The sequence below is a fragment of the Melanerpes formicivorus genome, unplaced genomic scaffold (genome assembly GCF_026170545.1).
Source record: "Melanerpes formicivorus ecotype bairdi unplaced genomic scaffold, bMelFor1.0.p_v2 SCAF_99, whole genome shotgun sequence".
NCBI lineage: Eukaryota > Metazoa > Chordata > Aves > Piciformes > Picidae > Melanerpes > Melanerpes formicivorus.
The window spans coordinates 1,427,639-1,447,243 of NW_027142451.1; the positions used below are offsets into that span (position 1 = coordinate 1,427,639).

Genomic DNA, 19,605 nt, shown 5'->3' on the forward strand with positions numbered 1-19,605 from the left:
TGTTGCGTCTCAAGCTGCACCAGGGGAGGTTTAGGCTGGATGTTAGGAAGAAATTCTCATAGAGAGTGATTGCCCATTGGAATGGGCTGCCCAGGGAGGTGGGGAAGTTGCCATCATTGGAGGTGTTTAGGAGGAGACTTGATGGGGTGCTTGGTGCCATGGTTTAGTTGATTAGATGGTGTTGGATGACGGGTTGGAGGTGATGATCTTGAAGGTCTCTTCCAAATTGGTTTATTCTATTCTATCCTAACAACAAGTGCAAAATGCTGTTAGCATATTTGCATTTCAAGCTCCATTTCTGTCTATAATTAAGCAAGTGTGGTGGGTTAACACTCTTTTCTGAAAACAAAAAACAAAGCAGGGTGGAGGGCTTGCGGGTACTTTACCCTCCCTGCAGGGCGTTTTCCCCTGGGAAGCTGAGTCTGCTCCACTCCCCCCTCCCTGCCCAGCTAGGGTATAAAAAGCAGGACATCATAGCTGTTGGATCTCCTTTTGGCTCCTGCCTCTGCTGGATGAGAGCTACTGCAGCTGCCCTCCTGCTCCTCAGCCACGTGGCCAGACCTGATCCTTCTCCCTGCTGCCTCCGCGCCTCCTCAGAGAAAGACTGGTTTTGTATTATTCTTTTCTGTCCCACTCCCATCCATCCTTGTTCCTTGCCCTTGTGAACTTTTCCTGTTATTGTTATATATATATATATATATATTGTTTAAAGAAAATTCTTCACCTCTCTACTTCCAAGCCAACTCCAGATTATTGTTTAGTGGATTTGCTCCTTACCCTTTTTTTTTCCCTCTCTGTTTGGAGGGAGGAGGGGGGGAGTGGGGGAGAGATTCTCAGCCTTTCCCCCATCTGGGCTTTTAAACCTTTATTATTAGAATAAACCAAACCAGGTTGGAAGAGACCTTCAAGATCATCGCGTCCAACCCATCAACCAATCCAACCCACCCAAACAGCTAACCCATGGCACCAAGCACCCCATCAAGTCTCCTGAACACCTTCAATGACGGCCACTCCACCACCTCCCCGGGCAGCCCATTCCATAGCGCAATCACTCTTTCTGTATAGAACTTCTTCCTAACATCCAACCTGAACCTCCCCTGGCACAGCCTGAGACTGTGTCCTCTTGTTCCCAGTTAAGGCTCAAACCACTACAGCAAATAAGCTATCCTAACTCTGGCAGAAGGTAACATAAGGTATAGATAAAAATACAAAGGCAGAAGAGAGCGTTGTCAGTGTTGCATGTGCTATGCACAGACAGACAGGATGAGAAAACTTAATGCTGCTGTGGGATAAAAGCAAGTCGGGTCCAGCAATTTCACAGTTGCACAACGTAAGCAATGCCAGCCTCAAACTCTGGTGGAAACACAGTGTCTGCAACACTTGTGACTGTTTTAGGCTGTGCCTTTAAGAAAGGGACAGTTGCTGGAACACTCTGGCTGAATGTTTTGGCGTGAAAAGGAAAACAAAGATATGCTATACAAATTTCATTGGTAGATTGGTAGAATGCAACTTTAAATTTTAGTTTAGTTTGACTCTCAGTCAGTTCTCTCTGTTCCAGTCTGCAGGAGCAGCTGCTGTCTTTCCGCTGACCTTGAACTAACTGAGCTAACCAGACAAGAAACTAATTCTTGCATACGCTTTGAGCTAACAGAATATCCTCCTTAATAATTACCTTTTCTCTCTCTAACCCTTCTTGAGAAAACAGGGAGGAAGGGGGAGAAAGGGGATTGTGGGGACCCTCCTCTCTGGAGGAGGGAAGGTTTTCTGTGTTACATTCTTTGCTGTATGTTTTTGTATCTATTGTAAATACTGTATATTGTGTATATATTCATCTGCATGTCATCCTGCTTGTAAATACAGCTTTAATCCATTTTTGCTTCTCCGACTGAGTTAGCCATGGTTTCTTTGTATGGGGGGGGGGGGAGAACTGAACTTTCTCTCACCACCACAACACTGCAGCATCTAGCCTCAAATGAACTACAATGTGATTATGGATTTTCAGAGACAAAAGATGTAAAAAAAAACCAACAAAACCAAAGGACACTAGGTTTAGGAAGGGCAGGTCCTGCCTCTCCAACCTGATCTCCTTCTATGATCAGGTGACCTGTCTGGTGGATGTGGGGAGGCCTGTGGATGTGGTCTACCTGGACTTCAGCAAGGCCTTTGACACTGTCCCCCACAGCAAACTGCTGGCTAAGCTGTCAGCTTGTGGCTTGGACCACTACACTCTGTGCTGGGTTAGGAATTGGCTGGAGGGCCGGGCCCAGAGAGTGGTAGTGAACAGTGCCACATCCAGCTGGTGGCCAGTCACCAGTGGTGTCCCCAGGGATCAGTGCTGGGCCCTGTGCTCTTCAACATCTTCATCGATGATCTGGATGAGGGGGTTGAGTCAGTCATCAGCAAGTTTGCAGATGACACCAAGTTAGGGGCAGATGTTAGTCAGTTAGAGGGTAGAAAGGCTCTGCAGAGGGACCTCGACCAACTGGACAGATGGGCAGAGTCCAATGGGATGGCATTCAACAAGTCCAAGTGCCGAGTGTTGCACTTTGGCTACAGCAATCCCATGCAGAGTTATAGGCTGGGGTTGGAGTGGCTGGAGAGCTCCCAAACAGAGAGGGACCTGGGGGTGCTGATCGACAGCCACCTGAATATGAGCCAGCAGTGTGCCCAGGTGGCCAAGAGGGACAATGGCATCCTGGCCTGCATCAGGAATAGTGTGGCCAGCAGGAGCAGGGAAGTCATTGTGCCCCTGTACTCTGGATTGGTTAGGCCACACCTTGAGTACTGTGTCCAGTTCTGGGCCCCTCAGTTTAAGAAGGACATCGAGACACTTGAAGGTGTCCAGAGAAGGGCAACAAGGCTGGGGAGAGGACTTGAACACAAGCCCTATGAGGAGAGGCTGAGGAAGCTGGGATTGTTTAGCCTGGAGAAGAGGAGGCTCAGGGGTGACCTCATTGCCCTCTACAACTACCTGAGCGGTGGTTGTGGGCGGAAGGGGGTTGGTCTCTTCTCCCAGGTAACCAGCACCAGAACAAGAGGACACAGTCTCAAGCTGCGCCAGGGGAGGTTTAGACTCGAGGTGAGGAGGAAGTTCTTCACCAAGCAAGTCATTCGTCATTGGAACGGGATGCCCAGGGAGGTGGTGGAGTCCCCGTCCCTGAAGGTGTTCAAGAGGGGATTGGACATGGCACTTGGTGCCATGGTCTAGTCATGGGGTCTGTGTTGATAGGTTGGACTCGATGATCCTCGAGGTCCTTTCCAACCTAAGTTATACTGTGATACTGTGATACTGTGAAAATCAGCCATCCGTAGGGTTTATGAAACTCTTTTCAGAAGAAACAACGTAAACAACGTATTTTCCCACAAGGAAGCTTCCTTAGGCTCATTACTGTAATTCTGTGCATAATTTACCCTAATCCCAGTGCTCTCCACGCAGGAATGAGAGAAGTGGTCTTATAGGAAAAGGAGAAAGAACGACAAAACTACGAAAATTAGCCTTATTTGCAACAGTGAAATCTGCTTTCAATGTTTTTAGTTGATTAGCTTCATGTCTGCAAGGGTTGTAATCCTCACGAGACTCAAGAAGTTAAAAAAGATGGGGAATTCCCAATACTAAGGATGTTTCCCATTGAAAGTGTCTCCCTCCTCTGGAACTTCACATTCCTTCCACTGCAGTCATAGCCTCCTCCTGAGTGGTAGGCAGCTTCACAGCACGTGCTGCTCACAAAGCTTTCTTTCCAAGAGGGGATAATAAAACTCCTTAAATATGAATAATAATGCTATAAATAATGGCTTGGACAATCAGTACAGAAAAGAAAGAAAGCAAAACTAGAAATGGGTGGATTCAGATTGGATGTCAGGAAGAAGTTCTTCCCCATGAGGGTGGTGAGACACTGGAACAGATAGCCCAGGGAGGTGGTGGAAGCTTTATCCCTGGAGGTTTTTAAGGCCAGGCTGGATGTGGCTGTCAGCAACCTGATCTCGTGTGAGGTGTCCCTGCCCATGGCAGGGGGGTTGGAACAGGATAATCCTTGAGGTCCCTTCCAACCCTAACAATTCTAAGATTCTGTGATCCTCGTGGCTCTCTGTTGGACTCTCTCCAGCAGGTCTTTCTCTCTCTTGAACTGGGGAGCACCAAACTGGACACAGCATTGCAGGTGTGGTCTCAGCAGGGCAGAGCAGAGGGGGAGAAGAACCTCCCTAGCCCTGCTGGCCACTCTTTTCTGGATGTACCCCAAGATCCCATTGGCTTTCTTGGCCACAAGGGCACATTGCTATCCCATGGACAACTTGCTGTCTGCCAGGACTCCAAGGTCTTTCTCCATGGAGCAGCTTTCCATCTGACACACACTTTCTCACCATATTTTAACTCAGAATACCTCAGTTCTGAAGACTGTCCTTTAACATACATGTTATTTTAATATTTTTAAATATTCTGTTATATTCTTCTTTTTAAAAGCAAAAATTAATCTCTGCCTGCACTTGAAATGATAGCAAATCAGACTGCCTTTCTCTCAGGAAGCCACTCAAAATAACATAGAATAGATCTATGAAATCTCTTTTAGGCAGTTTGGTTTTTGCTGGGCCTGATGTTAACCATGAAAAACTCATTAAGAAGAGTTTTTGCTACTCTCTCATTAAATAAATCTTAGTGCATAGAATAGCATGCACCATACACACTTTGAGACACTCCCTTTTAGGAAAACAACCAACCTTCAAAGAGTCTACAACCCTTTATACATTTGATAGCTCAAACAGTAAAACCTACAAAGCTTAATCAGGCAATTGCTTTTCTAGTATGCAGAAAGAAAGAGGCATGATCTCATGGTCTGAGTATGACACTGGAAATCAAAATGTCTTGAATTACCATTTGCCAAACCATACTATGGGAACCAAATTGTGCCAGTCTACCCCCAGTATAATAGAGAGAAATTAATTTGCACTGGATTGGTCCAATCTATTTGGTTAACAAAGAACATGAGACATTTGGCTTCTGGGAGTGAGTTTTGGAGAGCAGTACAGCACGTGTTCAGCGACGTGCTCAAAACCAAGTGAAATGGCATTGCTAGCACCCGAGGAACTCCTGACTTCACAATTCTTACTGCCAGACAATTTATCTAGTCTTGCTAGAGAATGATTCCAGGCAAAACAGAAATCAAAGGACATTAATAATTATAATGAATACGTATCAAATTCTCCCCAGGCAAACAGATCTTGCACAACTTAACTTGCCAAAATGATAATTTGTAATATTACACTGAAACACAGACCAGTGGTGGAAACATTTGTAAGCTGCCTAAGGCCACTTAACCAATAAATAAATGAATGGTAAAGGTAGGGGAATTTTAATAGGGAGGTAGGACTTCCCAGCTTCTCTGATGACAGAGAACTTGGCAAAAGTCCTGAGAGCCAGAAGACTGAAGTCTGTCTACATTCTGCTCTGACAGTTTAATTGAATTGAGGGATCTAAAGATGCACAGCAGTGAAACCAACTGAAGTGCAAAAAGGAGTCTGCAAACTATCAAATATTACAATTGATTTTTATCTTTACCTTCTTAATTAACTTAACTTCTCCATTTGAGTGCTTTCAATAAATTTTAGCACAAAAACTAACATTCAAAAAGACACACACAAGTTATTCCAGGCCCCAAGTGAGGTGAACTTTTCTTTAAACCAACAATCTGGCACTTGTAGTCCGATAAATGGAGAAAGGAAAGCCAGTAAACGAGAACCTAAGGGCTGTTAAGTATATGCTGTCCTCACATATCCAGACCTACATTTTCTATGCTCCTGATAAAAATATCCTCATATTAAGCTTCCAAAGCCAAATTAATGATGCTTTTCAGCAGGCCATTACCAAAAAATACTACCATGAGGGATAAAAACCACAATAGTGGAAAACAGGGATTGCAAAACAGAGTCCAAACACAAGATCTCTTATGCTTGCCATGCAATTACCACAATTACAATTTATTGATACACCAATGTCCAAAGATTATCAGTTCCTCATTTGTGAATTGCTTTCTCCTTCTTGCAGGAGGATGGCTACTTCTGGCATTCATTGCAGAAAAGCTTTAATATTGTCTGCCAGACTAGTCTTTTTCTCTTCTGTCAGCATCTGCTTTGGTCAAAGGGTCCATCCAGGGTTTTTCTTGTAGCTCTACTTTAACAGAGGAGGCACAAACTCAGAGAAAAGGGTTGTAAGTCCTGCAGTTTCAAATTCCTTTTGTAGCTGATCCAGTGTTGAGTATTCTTTGACTTCAAACATCTGAAACCTACATTGTAAAAGGGAAACTCATGAATATGCTTAGATTTGTCAGAGTGTAATTATCAATTCTGTTACTTTCCTATCCACAACTAAATTATACCTTTTATGCTGTGCCTGTACTTTTGTCTCACACAGTACACTGATCATTTTCTCTTTGCATTTCTTTCCACTTGAGTCCACATCTACCTTAGAAGTTTTCTGAAGAATCAAGTACTCCTAAATGACACCAAAAACAAAAACAAAAAAAAAGGAACAAAACATTAAATGTCATCCAGGATCTTTGAAGTTTAGTGAGATGCAAAAATCTATACAAAACACACAGACTGTTTTTCAGAACACAGCAATCGAACTTTGCAGGTGCACATCCCAACGAGTACATGACAGTTTCTATTCATCAAAACATTCTCCTCCAGTATCACCACAAAAACCTCTCCAATGCAGTGGGAGTTCCTAAGTACAAACAAGACTTTCCAAGCCCAGGCATGCGCTGGGAGCACCATCTCAGCTAAGTTAAGGATAGAAACAGTTAGTGGTGACCTAGAAAGGTGTCTGAGATTCTTTTCTCATCACAAATTTTCTGGGTTTGGGGCCCTTTGAGAAATACAGGGAGATTGAACCTTGGCATACCACAGTCAGGAAATACACAGGAGAGCCACACTGGTGGTGGCTTTGGTGATGCTTTCATCTTGGGGAGCATCCAGAGATGCTTGGAGAGGCGCGTGTTGATTTCTATGGGGAGACTGACCAAGGGTTAGAATAGAATAGAATAAACCAGGTTGGAAGAGACCTTCAAGATCATCGCGTCCAACCTATCATCCAACACCACCTAATCAACTAACCCATGTAACCAAGCACCCTGTCAAGTCTCCTCCTGAACACCTCCAGTGACGGCGACTCCACCACCTCCCTGGGCAGTCCATTCCAATGGGCAATCACTCTCTCTGTGTAAAACTTCCTCCTGACCTCCAGCCTGAACTTCCCCTGGCGCAGCCTCAGACTGTGTCCTCTTGTTCTGGTGCTGGCTGCCTGGGAGAAGAGACCAACCTCTGCCTGTTTACAACCCCCCTTCAGGTAGTTGTAGAGAGCAATAAGGTCACCCCTGAGTCTCCTCCTCTCCAGGCTAAGCAGCCCCAGCTCCCTCAGTCTCTCCTCATTGGGCTTGTGTTCCAAGCCCCTCACCAACTTCGTTGCCCTTCTCTGGACTCGTTCCAGCAAGTCAACATCCTTCCTAAACTGAGGGGCCCAGAATTGGACACAGGACTCAAGGTGTGGCCTAACCAGTGCAGTGTACAGGGGCAGAATGACCTCCCTGCTGCTGCTGGCCACACTGTTCCTGATGCAGGCCAGGATGCCATTGGCCCTCTTGGCCACCTGGGCACACTGCAGGCTCATGTTCATCCTACCATCAACCAGTACCCCCAGGTCCCTCTCTGCCTGGCTGCTCTCCAGCCACTCTGACCCCAGCCTGTAGCTCTGCACGGGGTTGTTGTGGCCAATGTGCAGAACCTGGCACTTGGATGTGTTCAGTCTCATGCCGTTGGACTCTCCCCATCTGTCCAGCCTGTCGAGGTCCCTCTGCAGAGCCTCTCTACCCTCTAGCAGATCAACTCCTGTCCCCAGCTTGGTGTCATCAGCAAATTTACTGATGATAGACTCAATGCCCTCATCCAGATCATCAATAAAGATGTTAAAGAGGATGGGGCCCAGCACTGATCCCTGGGGTTGAGGTGCTGTGCTGCTACTGCATCTCCCCTTTCCTCTGCCTTGGAAGAAAGTGGAGATTATGGGGAGGGGGTTTGAGTGCCTGCGTTGTCGCAGGTGGACGGGCTGAGCTAGATGTGTTTTGCAGTCACACAGGTCCTGTGGAGCTGGTCAGAGAGCTGGCCAGGATGCAGAAATCCCTGTCTGGCTGCAAAAAAAAAAAAAAGCTGTAAGGGACATTTTTGTTCATGTTTTATTTTTATTTATTTATTTAATACATATATATACCTGCACACACACACGTGTGTGTGTGGGTACCTAAAAACAGGCTGGTTTTTGCACTCTACTTGTGGCAGGGGCATAACTATTTTTTTATTATTATTTTTTCTAGTCATGCCCCTTAACAGGAACAGGGGAAGCCTGAACACAGGCAGCTTTTTTGTTTGTTTTTTGCATGCTGGAAAGCTGGGACTACAAAAAATTAGTGGTTACAGCATTCGAGATGTGTGTGTGTGATGGGGGAAATGGGGCAGGCTCACGGCTTACACTTCATCAGCCAACTCCCAGTGGTTTGATAGGTGAGATCCCTTCTTGGCAGCCTGTTGTGGGCTGCAATAGAGAGGTTCAGAATTGCAATTAACCACCACTGCTTTGTGCAAAAGTCTGCAGGTTTTGGATTTGTAATTTAATTTTTTTTTAAGAGTTTTGGGTTATGGGTATTTTTTCCCCCACTCACATGCACCAACTTCTCAATCCTCATCCCACGCTTTTTTGGCTGCACTCCTGAGCAGGAGGCAGGAGGTGAAGGCAGCCACGCTCTCCTTCAGTGCCTCACTGAGAGATTGGAGGTGGACAGCCCTTTGGTTTCATCCTTCATTGGCTTTTCCCAACCCCTTCAGTAGGAAACAACATCCTTACATATGAGGATAGAGAGGTTTGGGGAGAAATTATGACTGTGCTTATCCCAAGAAAGGTTGCCCTCTACAACTACCTGAGGGGTGGTTGTGGCCAGGAAGGGGTTGGTCTCTTCTCCCAGGCAACCAGCACCAGAACAAGGGGACACAGTCTCAAGCTGCGCCAGGGGAGGTTTAGACTCGAGGTGAGGAGGAAGTTCTTCACCGAGCGAGTCATTCGTCATTGGAACGGGTTCCCCAGGGAGGTGGTGGAGTCACCATCCCTGGAGGCATTCAAGAGGAGATTGGACGTGGCACTTGGTGCCATGGTCTAGTCATGGGGTCTGTGTTGATAGGTTGGACTCGATGATCCTCGAGGTCCTTTCCAACCTAAGTTATACTGTGATACTGTGATACTGTGACCAGATGATCCTTGAGGTCCCTTCCAACCTGTGTTCAAGGATTCTACACAGTGGTGTAATACAGGCCACAGGGCTACAGGTTATCAGTGGTTTCTTTCTCATTGCTTTTCTTAAAAACACAATGAAGTTGTTGGGCCTTTTTACCCTTCTAATGATCAATCTGCTCCCAAAATTGTTAACCTTGGAAAAACACACATGAAATATTCAGATCCATAGGTTTCAGCGCTAAATCAATAGAACTAGTCAACATTCATTGTTCCTGCACCTTAATGTTTTTCCTGTCACCCTGAAGAAGAATCAATATTGTCTTGCCCATGAACATCAGTCTTCCAGTCAGCCCTAGATCCGAAGCCCATTTTTCCACAGTTTTGACGTAATTTGTCTTGGCCCTCATGTGATCTAAATGCAAAAGGAGCATCCAGATGCCATCCTCTGTACTCCTTCCCTTTGACAAAGTAGTTTTTTCATTGGAAACTGTTGCTGATTGCTTAATGACATCCTTAAGATGCTGCTGTAGCCAAAGAATCAGATCATGCACCATCGGCTCCGAAAGATGAACCTTTGCTTGTTCAAGTAATTTCTCTTTCACATCCATGCACTGGGCCCTTGTAAGCCGGTCTGAATTAACAGAAATCTCTGGTAGAGTTGATGGATAATTGACTGGTAAATGAAATAACAGCTTCAGAAGTACATCTGTGTCTGGTTCTTTCACATTGATTTGAATTCTAAATGTGACTCCATGTGTCTCTGGAAAGTATCCAAAAAAACAAACATTAATAGTTTGCAGTAAGTTGAAATACATATATATATAGCATTAAGTCCTGGTATTTGCTTTACCAGTTCATATCAAATAACTATCATGCCATATAAATAAGGATGGGGTGGGGAGGTTCTGCACAGTATGGGATTGCAACCAATGACTCAAGCTATACTTGCAGAGAATGTTAAAATGAAGCATTTCCACATCATAGCAGAAGGAAAGTTATTAACACATTCTAAAAGCATCATCCCTCTTAGGAACACCTAAGTCAGCTTCTCCAGCTCCATAGCAGCAGCAAGGAAAGCTGAAAATAGGGCCTTGGACTCAGCACTGCCCTGGCACTGCTCCTAGAGAAAGCTGCAAGAGTTCTAACATCACTAGGACCACCTCCTCTGTGTCCAGGAGCTCTGTGTACCAACAAAGAGAAAAGCAGGTAAGAATGCTAGGAGGCCTGCCTGGATGGGCAAGGAGGTACTGGACACACTATTACTTAAAAGGAAACTCTACAGGAAGTGGAGGGAAGGACAGGTAGAACAGGGGGAATACAAGGAAGCTGCCCGAGCAGCAAGAGTCCTGGTCAGGAAAGCCAAAGCAGAGTTTGAGTTGAATCTAGCCAGGGAGATTAAAGGGAATACTAAGAACTTTTACAGGTATATTAATGGGAAGAAGAAGACTAGGGAAGGTGTGGGCCCCCTCAGAAAAGAAAATGGTGACATGGTCACCTGTGATGAGGAAAAGGCTGAGGTACTTAATAACTTCTTTACCTCAGTCTTCACTGCAAGGGCCTCTAGCCACACTCCTGATGTTATGGAAGACAATGCCAGGGACGGGGAGGAAGAACTGCCCATTGTAAGTGCAGATCAGGTTCGTGATCATCTGAAGAACCTGAAAGTGTTCAAGTCCATGGGACCCGACGGGTTACACCCACGGGTGCTGAGAGAACTGGCAGATGAGGTTGCTAAACCCCTCTCTATTATATTTCAAAAGTCCTGGCAGTCTGGTGAAGTCCCCACAGACTGGAAAAGGGGAAACATTGCCCCCATCTTCAAAAAGGGCAAGAAGGAGGAACCAGGGAACTACAGGCCAGTCAGTCTCACCTCTGTGCCTGGAAAGATCATGGAACAGATCCTCCTGGAGTCACTACTCGCTCAAAAGAATAGTGAAGAGGTGATTGGGAACAGTCAGCATGGCTTTGCCAAGGGCAAATCCTGCCTGACCAACCTGGTGGCCTTCTATGAGCAGGTGACAAAATTAATAGATGAGGGGCGAGCAACTGATGTTGTTTACCTGGACCTGAGCAAAGCCTTCGACACTGTCCCGCACCACATCCTGGTCTCCAAACTGGTGACACATGGGTTTGATTGGTGGACCACTAGATGGATAAGGAACTGGCTTGATGGCCGCACCCAGAGAGTGGCTGTCAATGGCTCCATGTCCCAGTGGAGGCCAGTGACAAGTGGAGTCCCTCAGGGATCAGTCCTGGGACCTATCTTATTCAACATCTTTGTGGGGGACATGGACAGTGGCATTGAGTGCACCCTCAGCAAGTTTGCTGATGACACCAAGCTGTGTGGTGCAGCAGACACGCTGGAGGGAAGGGAGGCCATCCAGAGGGACCTTGACAGGCTGGAGAGGTGGGCACAGGCCAACCTCATGAAGTTCAATAAGAGCAAGTGCAGGGTCCTGCATCTGGGTCGAGGCAATCCCAGGCACAAATACAGGCTAGGCAGTGACTGGCTGGAGGATAGCCCTGAGGAGAGAGACTTGGGGGTGCTGGTGGACAAAAAGCTCAACATGAGCTCTCAGTGTGCACTTGCAGCCCGCAAAGCCAATCAGATCCTGGGCTGCATCAGGAGAAGTGTGGCTAGCAGGTCGAGGGAGGTGATCCTCCCCCTCTACTCAGCCCTGGTGAGACCCCACCTGGAGTACTGCCTCCAGTTCTGGAGCCCCTATTACAAGAGGGATCTGGAGGTGCTGGAACGTGTCCAGAGAAGGGCCACGAGGATGATCAGAGGGCTGGAGCACCTCTCCTGTGAGGACAGACTGAAGGAGTTGGGGCTGTACAGTCTGCAGAAGAGAAGGCTCCGAGGTGACCTAATTGTCGCCTTCCAGTATCTGAAGGGGGCCTACAGGAAGGCAGGGGAAGGACTTCTCAGGATATCAGGTAGTGATAGGACTAGGGGGAATGGAATGAAGCTGGAGGTGGGGAGATTCAGGCTGGATGTGAGGAGGAGGTTCTTCACCATGAGAGTGGTGAAACCCTGGAATGGGTTGTCCAGGGAGGTGGTCGAGGCCCCGTCCCTGGGGGTGTTTAAGAGCAGGCTGGATGAGGCTCTGTCCAGCCTGATGTAGTGTGGGGTGTCCCTGCCCATGGCAGGGGGGTTGGAACTAGATGATCCTTGTGGTCCCTTCCAACCCTGAATGAAACTATGAAACTATGAAACTATCAGCACAAGGCTAGCAGACTTGTACTGAGCATTTTTTTGAGACAGCCATTCAAAAGCAGCTGCACGCTGAAGAGACTTAGAAAGAAAAAACACAGATTCTCTGTCCCCTGGAACTTCCAGAGGAACTACACTCAATTCTCTTCTGCCAGCTTCTCCACAACAGTTGGACTGACATAAGGAGAGAATCCCTGCCATACACTTGACCTGGGATACTGCATACATCCCTATCCACACACACACACACACACACATATATGCACACACTCATATAAATGTACGTGCATGTGTGCATATAGCTACTCAGGACCTGCTTTCGGTCTACTTCAGAACAGAACTCTTCAGAGTGAAAAGCATACCTACAGCATACAGCAGGGAGGGCAAAAGACCACATCTTCCTGATGCATCACATAATCAGGGACTGAATATGAAACCTATGTACAGTAATTCCTGCACTAAAACCTTCTCGACTGAAACAGATTTCACAGCACAACAATACAAAACTTCATGAAGTGGAAAGTGAGGACAAAGACCTAACCTACTTTTGCTCTTCTGCCATGAAGAAAGGGGGTATCAGATAAAAGATCTTCTTCAGATGTTCTCTGCTTCACCTCTTTGATGCATTCTAAACGCTTCACTCCTTTTCTTTCAAAAACTGCTAAGATGTCAGGTTAATTCATTCGATGAGGGCAGGAGATGCCAGATTTGAAAGGCAGATTAGAGTACAGCTGAGTTTCAGAGGAGCTCTTTTGAAGTGATTTGCCTTCTTCTCCCCATACCTTATCTTACCTTCCTTTACATGACAGTCTGTTGAATTATGTTTGATTAGTATTGCTGATGCTGCTAACCAACCTCAGTGCTCTCTATGATTTTATATTTGAACCCTGCTAAGTAAGTTAAAGAACCTAAAAGTGACTCGGACAGACTTTAGAGAGCTTAGCCAAGGGCTTGTTTCCAAACATCTTTCCTGGGTTATACAAAGAACTCTCTAGGTCAGAGCAGTCACAAAATAAAACAAGCAAACCCTCTAACCCAAATATTCAAACTGTAGCATTACTATAAAGAATGCTATAATAAAGCATTACTATAAAGAAGCCTCCAAACATACACAAACCATCCCTAACTAAACAGAGTCAAATCCAGTACTGAAAATAGAGTATTCAAATCTAGTGAATTAAATTAAATGACACACATAGCTACAGGCACTATGTACTAAAGTCTCATTCTCTGCCAACAGGAGTTGTTTGCCTATCTTTAAGACCCTGTGTAAAGTCTCAGACCAATTTTAAGCCAAGTTTATCTCCCAGCAATGAACCAGCCTTGGAAGAGACTCCAGCATCCACAGTATCCAGCATGGGGGCCTCGCCCATTGGCAGTAGCTATGCAGGACCCCAAGCCTCCATATTCCTATCTCTGTCTTCTGCTACCCTGACAAACATTTCTCATTGAGCACCAGCAACAACAGCTCCTCTGCCATTACATTAGGCTTGGTACACGAAAGTACACATGAAGAGCCTGCACTGTACCTTCTGGGACGCCCAGCAAGGCTCTTGGTTACCACAGAGGATCTCCAGCAAATGTGAGCATCACACTGCACACAGGCTGTACCTGCCAACCCACCTCCTTCCAGCTGCCCCTTACACAGGGCAGTACCAGAGGCATGCAGCCAGCTGCAGGCCAGCTGCATTTGGGTGGATGATATTGACACTATTATGTTCCTGCCCATGATTCACTTTATTTTAAATTGTGTTGCCATAAGAAATCTTACAAAGCACAGCCTATCAACGAGCTGAAGAACACTACTCTATCGCCGGCTTAATTACAGGGACAGAAACCCACATTATCCTTCCGATAATCCTCCCAGGATTTTTTCATTAGCTTGTCAGAACAGATCTCACCAACTCAGGGGTAACTGAGGAATAAACAGCTAGGCCAACCTTGCCCCTTTGGCAAGGCTGCAGGGATCACGTTCTCAAGCCTGTGACAATCTCCCACCTCCCCCTGTGATGAACTAATCGGAAGGTAGCAGCGCCGCCTTGCATCCCGAGGTGCGTTACCCAGCACCATCATGAAAAGCCCGGCCACGCTCACTTCCATCGGCTTCAGTCTTACTTTTAACAAGCAGAGTCGGTTCAAAAACATCTGGGGGGCTACAGCATCTAACGTTTAAACACTGCAGTGACCATTTTCTGCACCAGCGCTGCAGACAGCGGTCAGAACAAAGGCCACACCACTGTCACCCTGTGTAGGAGGCTCTAAAGAAAGACTTCCTTTGTTTGCACACGCTGAAAGGTCCGAGTGGTCTCCACAGCAAAACTGTGACTACTCCTGAAATAAAACGTTGGGTGTGACCATTCTGCTGGCTTTTAATGTGCTAATAAGGCTAAACTCAATACATTTAAATTCATTTTCCCCCAATATCTGCATGCTTATCAGTATATTTGGCTCTAGCATACTTCAGATATTTTTTTTCAAGCAGACAGATATCCCCCTCCTCTCCTGCCCCAAGGCATTTTATGCAACACATGCAGTCTATTTTTAAATTCAGAAAATGGCACCTACTAATGCAAATGCTCAGAAGACACAAACACATTTCCACAGAAAGCTTGCACGAACCAGAAGAGAACAGATTAACAAGTCAATTATGGATTTCTATCTGTAACACTAATCTTTGCAAATAGACACATAACATGGGGAAAAAAAATAAGAAATGCTGTAATTAGTTTATTTAAATTCATCAACACATTGGTTTTGATAAAAATATACTTTACATCCTGAGCACTTTATTGCTAGATTCCAGAAAGCCAAAGTTTTCAGCTCACCAGGAACTTAGAAAAGCATTTTCTTACATTCCTTGAAACCATAAATCCCCAGCGGCCTCCTTTTTGATCCTGTGGATCTACACACACAAATTACTCTTAATGTATTAGAGAGAGCACAACATGACAGTCTTGGTGGAAGTTATTTCTGTGCACAATGACAAATTTACATGGTTTGAAGAGATGTCAGCTGATTAATACTACAAAAGTTAATTGGATAGAAACTAAAGGATTTTGTAGCTCTGATGCAACAGAGAAGTAAATTCCCAAAGTAAGGAAGCTACCAATAATCGTGGCTGAAAATAACCTTTTCCTTTTCACCAGAAAACAGTTGAAATCAACCAGACAAGCATGATCCAAACATCATGAAGTTCTTCACCATGAGAGTGGTGAAGCCCTGGAATGGGTTGTCCAGGGAGGTGGTCGAGGCCCTGGCCCTGGAGGTGTTTAAGACCAGGCTGGATGAGGCTCTGGCCAGGCTGATCTAGTGTGGGGTGTCCCTGCCCATGGCAGGGGGGTTGGAGCTAGATGATCCTTGTGGTCCCTTCCAACCCTGAATGATACTATGATACTATGAACACACGCTGGCTCAAGGCCCTGTAGGTCACACAACATCAACACAAATAAAAGAGCCTCCTTCTCTTTGTGCACTTGTGGCACTTCACGTTCCAGGAAGGTTTCTAAGCTTTTCACTATTCTATTAATTTATGAACATAAAAACCATTTTTCTGTATGTGAAGGCCAGAGAAGGATGTGCCTCCTCTCACAGATCCACAGGCACAGCCATGCACATGCAATGTTCAGCTATCCTCACAGCTTTTACAATGAGCACCTGTTAAGACTGGATACTGTATTATCAAACTACACCTGAAAGAACATTTTCAAACTTTTTAAGGAAAAAAAAAAAAAAACCCATAGCTGCAACAATTCCAAATATCAAATCAAACAAATCCAATGCCTACAGTGGAGCATGAGGTGTGTCAAGCAGATTGAGGCAGAAAGCAATCCTACTTTTAGATTGCCCCAGTTAATTGTGCTCCACGCAGAAACAAGCGTCTTTATCCCTCTGAGGCTATCTGCACAAGAAGTCCTCCCTTCAAATACCTACTTGCTTTTCTGTGCATTCACTATTTCAGCAATTATTTTGAAACAAAAGGTTGAGGTTTACTCAATTTCCTAGTAGCTCCTTAGTTAAAGTGAGTCACTCAGTAGCGGCCACTTAAAACTGTACAAAGTTGTTGTCACAGCATTACAGAATGCTCGAGGTAGGCATGGACCTCTAGAGGCCACCTTCTCCAAGCTCCCCACTCAAGAAGGGTGACTGATAGCAGCAGGCTATCGAGTGCAACATCCAGTTGGCTTTAGAATACATTCAATACTGGCTTGATGGCCGCACCCAAAGAGTGGCTGTCAATGGCTCCATGTCCCAGTGGAGACCAGGGACAAGCGGAGTCCCTCAGGGATCAGTCCTGGGACCTGTCTTGTTCAACATCTTTGTCGGTGCCATGGACAGTGGCCAACGCCACAGTGCACCCTCAGCAAGTTTGCTGATGACACCAAGCTGTGTGGTGCAGCAGACACGCTGGAGGTAAGGGATCCATCCAGAGGGACCTTGACAGGCTGGAGAGGTGGGCACAAGCCAACCTCATGAAGTTCAATAAGAGCAAGGGCAGGGTCCTGCATCTGGGTGGAGGCGATCCCAGGCACAAATCCAGGCTGGGCAGGGACTGGCTGGAAAGCAGCCCTGAGGAGAGAGACTTGGGGGTGCTGGTGGACAAAAAGCTCAACAGGAGCTCTCAGTGTGCACTTGCAGCCCGCAAAGCCAATCAGATCCTGGGCTGCATCAGGAGAAGTGTGGCCAGCAGGTCGAGGGAGGTGATCCTCCCCCTCTACTCAGCCCTGGTGAGACCCCACCTGGAGTACTGCCTCCAGTTCTGGAGCCCCTATTACAAGAGGGATCTGGAGGTGCTGGAGCATGTCCAGAGAAGGGCCACAAGGATGATCAGAGGGCTGGAGCACCTCTCCTATGAGGACAGACTGAAGGAGTTGGGGCTGTTCAGTCTGCAGAAGAGAAGGCTCCCAGGTGACCTCATTGTGGCCTTCCAGTATCTGAAGGGGGCTACAGGAAGGCTGGGGAAGGACTTCTCAGGATCTCAGGTAGTGATAGGACTAGGGGGAATGGAATGAAGCTGGAGGTGGGGAGATTAAGGCTGGATGTGAGGAGGAAGTTCTTCCCCATGAGAGTGGTGAAACCCTGGAATGGGTTGTCCAGGGAGGTGGTTGAGGCCCCGTCCCTGGAGGTGTTTAAGCCCAGGCTGGATGAGGCTCTGGCCAGCCTGATCTAGTGTGGGGTGTCCCTGCCCATGGCAGGGGGGTTGGACCTAGATGATCCTTGTGGTCCCTTCCAACCCTGAATGAAACTATGAAACTATGAAGTATGGAAGCTCCACAACCTCTCTGAGAAACCTGTTCCAGTGCCTCGCACTAAAAATAAGTGACTCCTTGTCAGTCTCACATCTTTGGGACCAAGTATATCAGCAGACAAAATCTGAAAAGCCATCAGATCAAATTGTAATGGCATTCTCCAGCACTTTACTGCAGTCCATCCAGCAGGAAACCACCTGCTCTCCACTGCTCCGCTGGGGGTCTGGGCAGTACAAAAGCTCCCAGCACACCAGAGACAGTAAGTGGTACAGAGTGGAACCACATTCTCTCTGTATGTGTCTATTTGTCTATCTCCAACAAACACACGTGAGGGTTGTCACTAAGGTCTCCTCATGCTCTGGATGCGAAGAGACACACCAGACTCCCATATCCCGCCTGACACTTTCTTTAAGCCTGATGGTAACTTAGTAACTGCTGTGGTACACCGGCACTAGTGAGATTTACTGTCCCTCGTTAAAGGGGCATCTTCACAGCCCTGTGACAGCACATGCTGATAAAAAACACTGCTGAAAATTACGTTTTGAGCAGCAGCCACCACCACTGATGCAGGAAACACGGAGTAAGTGTGTCTTACTCTCACCACGCTCCTAGCCTACAGCACCGAGCAGCCGATGAGCACAAGCACTACAGATGATCGCCACACGGCAAACACGAAAGATTAGCCTTAGCGTTCTGTAAAACCCGCAGCCACACACATACTGCTGAAACTAGTGAAGATCCTACGGCCCAGATTACTGCTTTAGCCCCAGAACAGGGCAGAGATGACCCAAGACTTCTCACGCACAGCAAAGGCTGCGCCCCTATTCCGTATCGCGGGGCAAACACCTGCCCTTGCCACACACCTGCTTCTCCGCCTCAACAGCACGCAGCCCGCTCCCGCCGCCGCCCCGCGCTCACCGTGCTGCAAACTCATTAAATGAAGAAGCTCGCTAATTACAAACGAACGGGACGCGCTAGAATCTGTACCCTACAAAGGGGCTAGCGGCGAAACGGGCGCTGCCGCGGAAAGCAAGCGACCAAGCGAGAGCAGCCCCGCCGGGCCTGCCGTGAGCGGGCCCGCAGCGCCTCCTCTCGGGGCCGGGCCGGGCCGGCGCTACAGGCGAGCGCCAAGCTGCCCAGCTGGCGCGCCGTCACCCTGGTCCTCGTTTGGGCAGCTCGGAGAGGCACTGCTCAGCGCGGCCACCCGTAAGCCCTCCTGGGAGGGACGCGGCCACCTTCACCTGACACTGATAAAACCTCGCAGGCGTCCGGCTCGCAGTAAATGGCGGCGAGAGCTGTTAACTCCTCCAGCGCTAGCTCCGACATGGCCGCGGCCACCGCCGCCACCCCAGCCCGCGCCTCAAGGAGGGCACTGCTGGCGGCGGGGTTCTTCCAGCCGTGCGGCGGCCTCGCCCGCCGCAGCCCCTGGGTTCAGGCCTGCGGAGCGACGAGGGGCCTGCCAGCCTGTGGGGCAGCGAGCGGCGGCGCGCGCTGGCAGAGGCCTGTCTCCCTCCGTGCCGAACAAAATGGCCGCTCCGCGCGGCGGCCCGCTCGGCACCGCTCCGCGCGCGGCGGGCAGCTCGGCGCGGCCGGCTCTGACCCAGGGGAACGAACGGCCTGCGCGGCTGAGCAGGCGGCCGAAACGCTGCCACACGCGCTCATGCAAGCTCGTTACAATGTAAAGGCTTCCCAGAACGGCCATCCCACCAGGGTCGTCTACAGCCAGCTCCCAGGTGGTCCCGAAATAGAATCACAGAATCAGTCAGGGTGGGAAGGGACCACAAGGATCATCTAGTTCCAACCCCCCTGCCATGGGCAGGGACACCGCGCTCTAGAACACACCTCACACTAGAACACTCGGCAGTTTCCATTAT

The 19,605-nt window shown here is 47.6% G+C and overlaps 1 protein-coding gene across 2 annotated transcripts; it reads right to left on the reverse strand.

The window, feature by feature from the left end:
- Nucleotides 1–3,042: 3,042 nt before the first annotated feature.
- On the reverse strand, nucleotides 3,043–19,252 carry RWDD3 (RWD domain containing 3). Of its 2 annotated transcripts, none has more exons than XM_068166242.1 (4): nucleotides 18,973–19,252; nucleotides 9,550–10,031; nucleotides 6,369–6,484; nucleotides 3,043–6,275 (listed from the first exon to the last, which is right to left on the reverse strand). In XM_068166242.1, the coding sequence occupies exons 1-4, from the start codon at nucleotides 19,055–19,057 to the stop codon at nucleotides 6,161–6,163; spliced, it is 798 nt and encodes a 265-aa protein (XP_068022343.1). In that variant the 5' UTR covers nucleotides 19,058–19,252; the 3' UTR covers nucleotides 3,043–6,160. The 2 variants fall into 2 exon arrangements, with proteins under 2 accessions (XP_068022343.1, XP_068022344.1); XM_068166243.1 differs by lacking the exon at nucleotides 18,973–19,252 and adding an exon at nucleotides 18,650–18,680.
- Nucleotides 19,253–19,605: the final 353 nt, after the last annotated feature.